The 5,106-nt window shown below is 53.4% G+C and overlaps 1 protein-coding gene across 1 annotated transcript in view; it reads left to right on the forward strand.

Annotated features, from left to right (window-relative positions):
* The first annotated feature begins 390 nt into the window (after positions 1 to 390).
* LOC117796597 overlaps positions 391 to 5,106 on the forward strand; it is a 22,981-nt gene continuing 18,265 nt past the window's right edge. Inside the window, exons 1-3 of the mRNA XM_034644794.1 lie at positions 391 to 426; positions 853 to 1,035; positions 1,353 to 1,830. Coding sequence (XP_034500685.1) covers positions 391 to 426; positions 853 to 1,035; positions 1,353 to 1,830 — 697 coding nt within the window. The remainder of the gene's footprint in view (positions 427 to 852; positions 1,036 to 1,352; positions 1,831 to 5,106) is intronic.

Genomic DNA, 5,106 nt, shown 5'->3' on the forward strand with positions numbered 1-5,106 from the left:
GAGCAGATTGAAGGGGTAGGGGAAGATGCGAAGAGACAGTCAGGGGCCACTGCAGAGGCCCAGAGAAGGGGCCTGAGGAACAGGGCGTGAAGAAAGAGAGACATGGAAGGGGGACGGGAAAGTTCTCTAGGAGGCAACTATTGGTGGTTGGTGAAGAGGGGGCTGCAGGAGAGAGCATATCGAGGGATGCCTCAGATTCTGGCTTGCACCACTAGATGGAGAGAGGGGCCAGTCACTGAGATGGAACACACTGGGAGGATGTGCTTATTTTCTGCGTTCGTCCACCCTTGTAAGTGTGGCTCTCAAATTCTAAGGGACAATTTTACTTTGAGGATATTTAAGAAGATCTGTGTGTAAGGGAGTGCTTTGATGCCTCTGGGAAATGACACAATGGCAGCCTTGTCTTTCCTGCCACTGATGAACCTGGTATTGTCACAAGGAAAATAACATCGAGGGGGGCGCCAGAGCCCACCCTCAGCAGAGTAAAGAGAATGGGTTCTAGGCAGCCTTTCCAGAGGCGAAGTCCCAGCTCCGGATTTCCAAGCTCACTTTGCAGGAAGTTCATAGTGTGCCCTAGAATTCCACATTCCAAACCCAGGTTTTCCCCCAGGAAGCCTGAGAACGGGGGACACCCACGGAACCGTTGCGCGTGCAGGTGTGAAGCCATACAGCAGAAAATCCCAGGGAAACACTGCCAAGTCCCGCCGCCTGCTCCTGGAGCTGGGAGGAGACTTGGAAGTACAGGACAAGGAAGCAGCCACAAGCGAACAGCCCTCAGGCAATAGGGAGAATCCTCCGACTCCCACCAGCACAGGGTTTTGTCATCGCACCTAAAAACCCCTCCTCTGGCAGATGTCTGATGCTCTCCTCACACGCGAGGCATTGAGTGAAGCAGGTTTACTGGACACGGTGGCGCCTAATCAGAAGCCCCTTCGGGACCCAGACACTTGCCACTCCAGCTGCCAGGAGTGGAGGCTGCTGACGGCTCATAGCCTAGACTCTGCGGAGAAAACGGCCCTCCGCCTCCTCACTGCTGTACCCAAGGCCCTGTGCTCTTCCCGACGCAGCCTCTCCTGATTCCAGACAACCCTGAAGCCCCCGCTTCCCCCCCCCCCTCGGGGCTGCAGAGCTCCATGGGGAGCTGCTGTGACTGCCTCTCCGTTCAGCTTCTCCCTTGGCCCCATGCTGCTTCCCTCACTTGGAGACTCTGCCAGATAAACCCGCATTTCCACCCGTTCTGGGAATCTGCCCTCGGGGGAGTCTGACTCACCGCACCGATGGCTTCCGTAACACATCATCTCAGCTTGTCCACGTGAAAGAACTGCCTTGCCCTGTGTTTCCCGTTGGGCTAGGTCCCGAGGGAGATTCTCGGGAGATTCCGGACGGCGCAAGGGAGGCGCAAGGGAGGCGCAAGGGAGGCGGAGGCCATCTTGTGCCATCGTGGCCAATGTGCTGACTCAGCTCCGTGCGGGAGGCAGCCGCCGGGCCAGGTGTGCGAGTTTAGCTTCGTGACGAGGGGCTCCACCTCTGTAGGGCTTCCGCTCCACCGAGGTCAGGGGCACCAAGAATGGGCACAGTTCCAGGCAGTCTTTGTGGGGTCGCCGCTCGTCCCTGTGGGGCTCCAGCCTGCTGCTGGTCTTTGCTTCCTGACTGCCCAGCCTGCGGACTTGAAGCTCCAGTCCAGATGCCGACACATCCGTCCGGGGGCCACTTACTCCCTTCCCACAATGCGCGGGTCGGGTCCCTGCAGTACATCCCCTGCTAGACCCGTCTCTTGTGCTAGAGATCTCGCGCTGTTCTGCTTCACCGGCCCCACCCGGACTGACACAGGTGCGCATTCTAATTACGGGAAAGTGGAAGCGGCTGTACAGATGAGCGCAGAGGCAAATAGGGTCAGAATCGGCTAGAATAATGGAAGCGGAGCTGACAATGTCTGCTCTTCGAAGAAAGAAACGCGAGTGGTTGGTATGTCTACCCTGGTGCTAGGATAGGGAAGATGAGGCTATCCCATGCAGACGGGCATGTGGAGCAGGTGGGCAGGCCTAGAGAGTCAGGCTCGGAAGAGGCTGGAGGAGACCTCGCCGCAGCCTCCTGGTTTAGGGCAGCACCAGTGTCTAACAGGGAGGGGCTGGTAGTAAAATCCTTACCTGGCGGCTGCACGGAGTTAAGCTGGTGCTGTTTCTGGATGTGTGTACGTATACAAACAGTGCAGTTCATCCATAGTTTGCCTCACTTCTTCTCAGCATCTTTGTGTGTGTGTGTGTGTGTGTGTGTGTGTGGTGCATAAAAGGCCAAGTTTGAACGCCCCTGCTGACAGGTGCAGTACTCAGGTGTGGCTGATCAGGGGAGCCCCATCCTACACAGATTCAGGTCCACTCGGACTTTTCCTGAGACATCTCACCGAATCTAAGGGTATCTGTTTTCAAGGCATTCTCTTTTTCATGTTCTTTCAGGAAACAGTTCTTTTACTTTCTACCCTTTGAATGCAGATGTTGCCCCTCAGAGTTTCCAGGGCTGGGAGTGATTCACCTGGCATGGACGGGTGAACGAGAATGTAGGTGTGAGGAAGCAGGAACAGAACAGAGAGTTACCAACTGAGTCATAAGAGGGGATAAAGAGTAATAGCAACAAAAGGGAATAGGAAGAAGGAGGTTTATTAGCCATGCTTGAAAACGTGATGGTCTCAGAGCAGAATTCTTTTTTTTTTTAAAGATTTTTTATTTATTCATTTGACAGAGAGAGACAGCCAGCGAGAGAAGGAACACAAGCAGGGGGAGCGGGAGAGGAAGAAGCAGGCTCATCGCAGAGGAGCCTAATGTGGGACTCGATCCCAGAACGCCGGGATCACACCCTGAGCTGAAGGCAGACACTTAACTGCTGTGCCACCCAGGCGCCCCTCAGAGCAGAATTCTTAAACAGATTCTATGATTTTCACATTTTCACATATAGTTTATCTGCAAAGCTGGAAAAGGCCTGTAAGAAGGGATGTAAGACCCGAGAGCAGTTTACTTTTCAGTTCTGCTGTCCTTAGGAGACTCATCCTTGGGCTCTTAAGCTCTAGGGCGTTAACTAGGTTCCCTGCTGCCTTCTCCTCAAACCTCCCCTTCCTCTGAGTGGTGGCTTAAGTACAGAGGAGCTGGTTCTCTTGGAAGGGATGCATGCCTTGGAGGTTGCTCAGGAGAGGAGCCTCCTGAGGGCGGGGCCAGGAGACCTTTCTTTTTCTGTTGAATGCCTCCAACTATTAGTGTATTTGCCAACTTTGGTTGGCTAAAAAATGACCTCCCCAACGATATTCACATCCCAATCCCCGGAACCTGTGCATGTTACCTTCTATGGCAAAAAGGGACCATTGCAGATGGGATGAAGTTAAGGATCTTGAGTTGGGGGGGGTGGTCATCCCACATTATGGGGTGGGCCCTGAGTTCAATCACACATATCCTTATGAGAGGGAAGCAGAGGGAGACTTGACATACACAGAGAAGATGATTTGAAATCAGAGCAGAGACTCAACGCTGCTGGCCCTAGGGACTGGAGTGCTGTGGCCACAGGCCAAGGAATGCTGCAGCCAGCAAAACCTGGAAGAGGATTGTCCCTGGGCCTCTGAGGGAGACTACGGCTCTGCCAACACCTTGATTCCAGGGCCATGATATTGGTTTTGGACTTCTGAGCTCCGAAACTGTGAGAGAATATATTGCTCTTCTCTTAAGACACCAAGTTGGTGGCTAATTTTTCACAGCAGCCATGAGAAACGAAGACACAGGCTCCTCACCTGCTTGCCCTGCAATGTCTGCTTTGTTAGCACTGGGAAAGTGGGGGCCTCTAGAACAACGGTGGAGGAAGGATAGGCAAGGCTTGGGTGCGCAGTGAGCAGGGACCTCGGTCCCTGGGCAGGGGGGCTGGTGGGAGGGAACCTCATTCAGACACAGAAGAGGATCACCAGGTGCAGGGGGGCACTGGGGTCTGGAGGCTGTGCATTCAGACAAACTTAGGTTTATATCCTGGTTTTGCTTCTGATCTGTCATTTGATTTTTGACACACTACTTAGTGTTTTTGAGTCTCCTTCTCTGTCGAACAGAAAAAATAATACATAGCCTCCTGGCTATTGGAAGAATTTAATGAGATGAGGCAAGTTAAAATAGTGCACAGCACCCAGCACATTTACATGCTACAAAGAGAGAACTCAAGCGTGGGATTCAGGCATGGTTGTGACAATCCTTGCCTCCAGGAGGCTAAATCCCACCAGTCAGGCATGGTGCACCGAATTTCCCACGTAGCCAGGCTGCAGCTGGTGTCAGGACATGTCCAGGTGAGGCAGAAACAGCGCTCAGGGATCTGGCTTGGGGAAGGAAAGTGGCCAAACACAGCCCATCCCCTAGGATCCCAAGGTACTGGGCATCAGAAATACCTCATCTGTGGGACTCAGTGCACAATGAAAACATTGGGCCCCTGGTTCAGGTTATTACGAATTTCAAGACAGCAATGCACAGGGCCTTTCTGAGCGCGGGGCTGTGGAGACGGCGCAGCTTGCCCACCCGTGAAAGTAGCTCTGTCTGCTTTGGAGGAATGAAAGATAAAGGCCAATCCTGTTACCCAGACCAGGCCAGGCTGACGGGGCAGCGTCCTGCTGAGCCCCCAGGCGGTGCTTGCTGCTCAACTCTGCTGTGAATGGGAATCACGGGGGGCCGGGCCGGGGGTGGGGGGTGTTAATAGGCAGATTCTGACTCGGGAGGTCTGGGGGTCTGGGGTGGGGCCTGAGAGTCTGCATCTCTCGCTAGCTCCCTGGTATGCCTGATGCTGCCAGTCCTCAGGCCACCCTTCGAGTAGCACGATGCTGAGGGACGCCTTAGGTCCAGCCCATGTGGGTGATGGGAACCTGGCCATCAGTTTTTCTTTTCCTCTCAGCTTCTCAAGCTACCAGTCTTATCATCAGGGACGTGACACTTCTATTCTGAACCAACAGGAGAACACCTGAATATTATTCCAAGAGTCAGGCTGGGTTTGAGTCACAGATAGGAAATTTAGATCTGATAAGAGGGGTTGTGTGTTTCAATCCTGTTACTGATAACAATAGCAGCAACAATAAAGTAACATTACCTAGTAATTTCT

This window comes from Ailuropoda melanoleuca, chromosome 16, assembly GCF_002007445.2.
Source record: "Ailuropoda melanoleuca isolate Jingjing chromosome 16, ASM200744v2, whole genome shotgun sequence".
In the NCBI taxonomy this organism is placed as follows: Eukaryota; Metazoa; Chordata; class Mammalia; order Carnivora; family Ursidae; genus Ailuropoda; species Ailuropoda melanoleuca.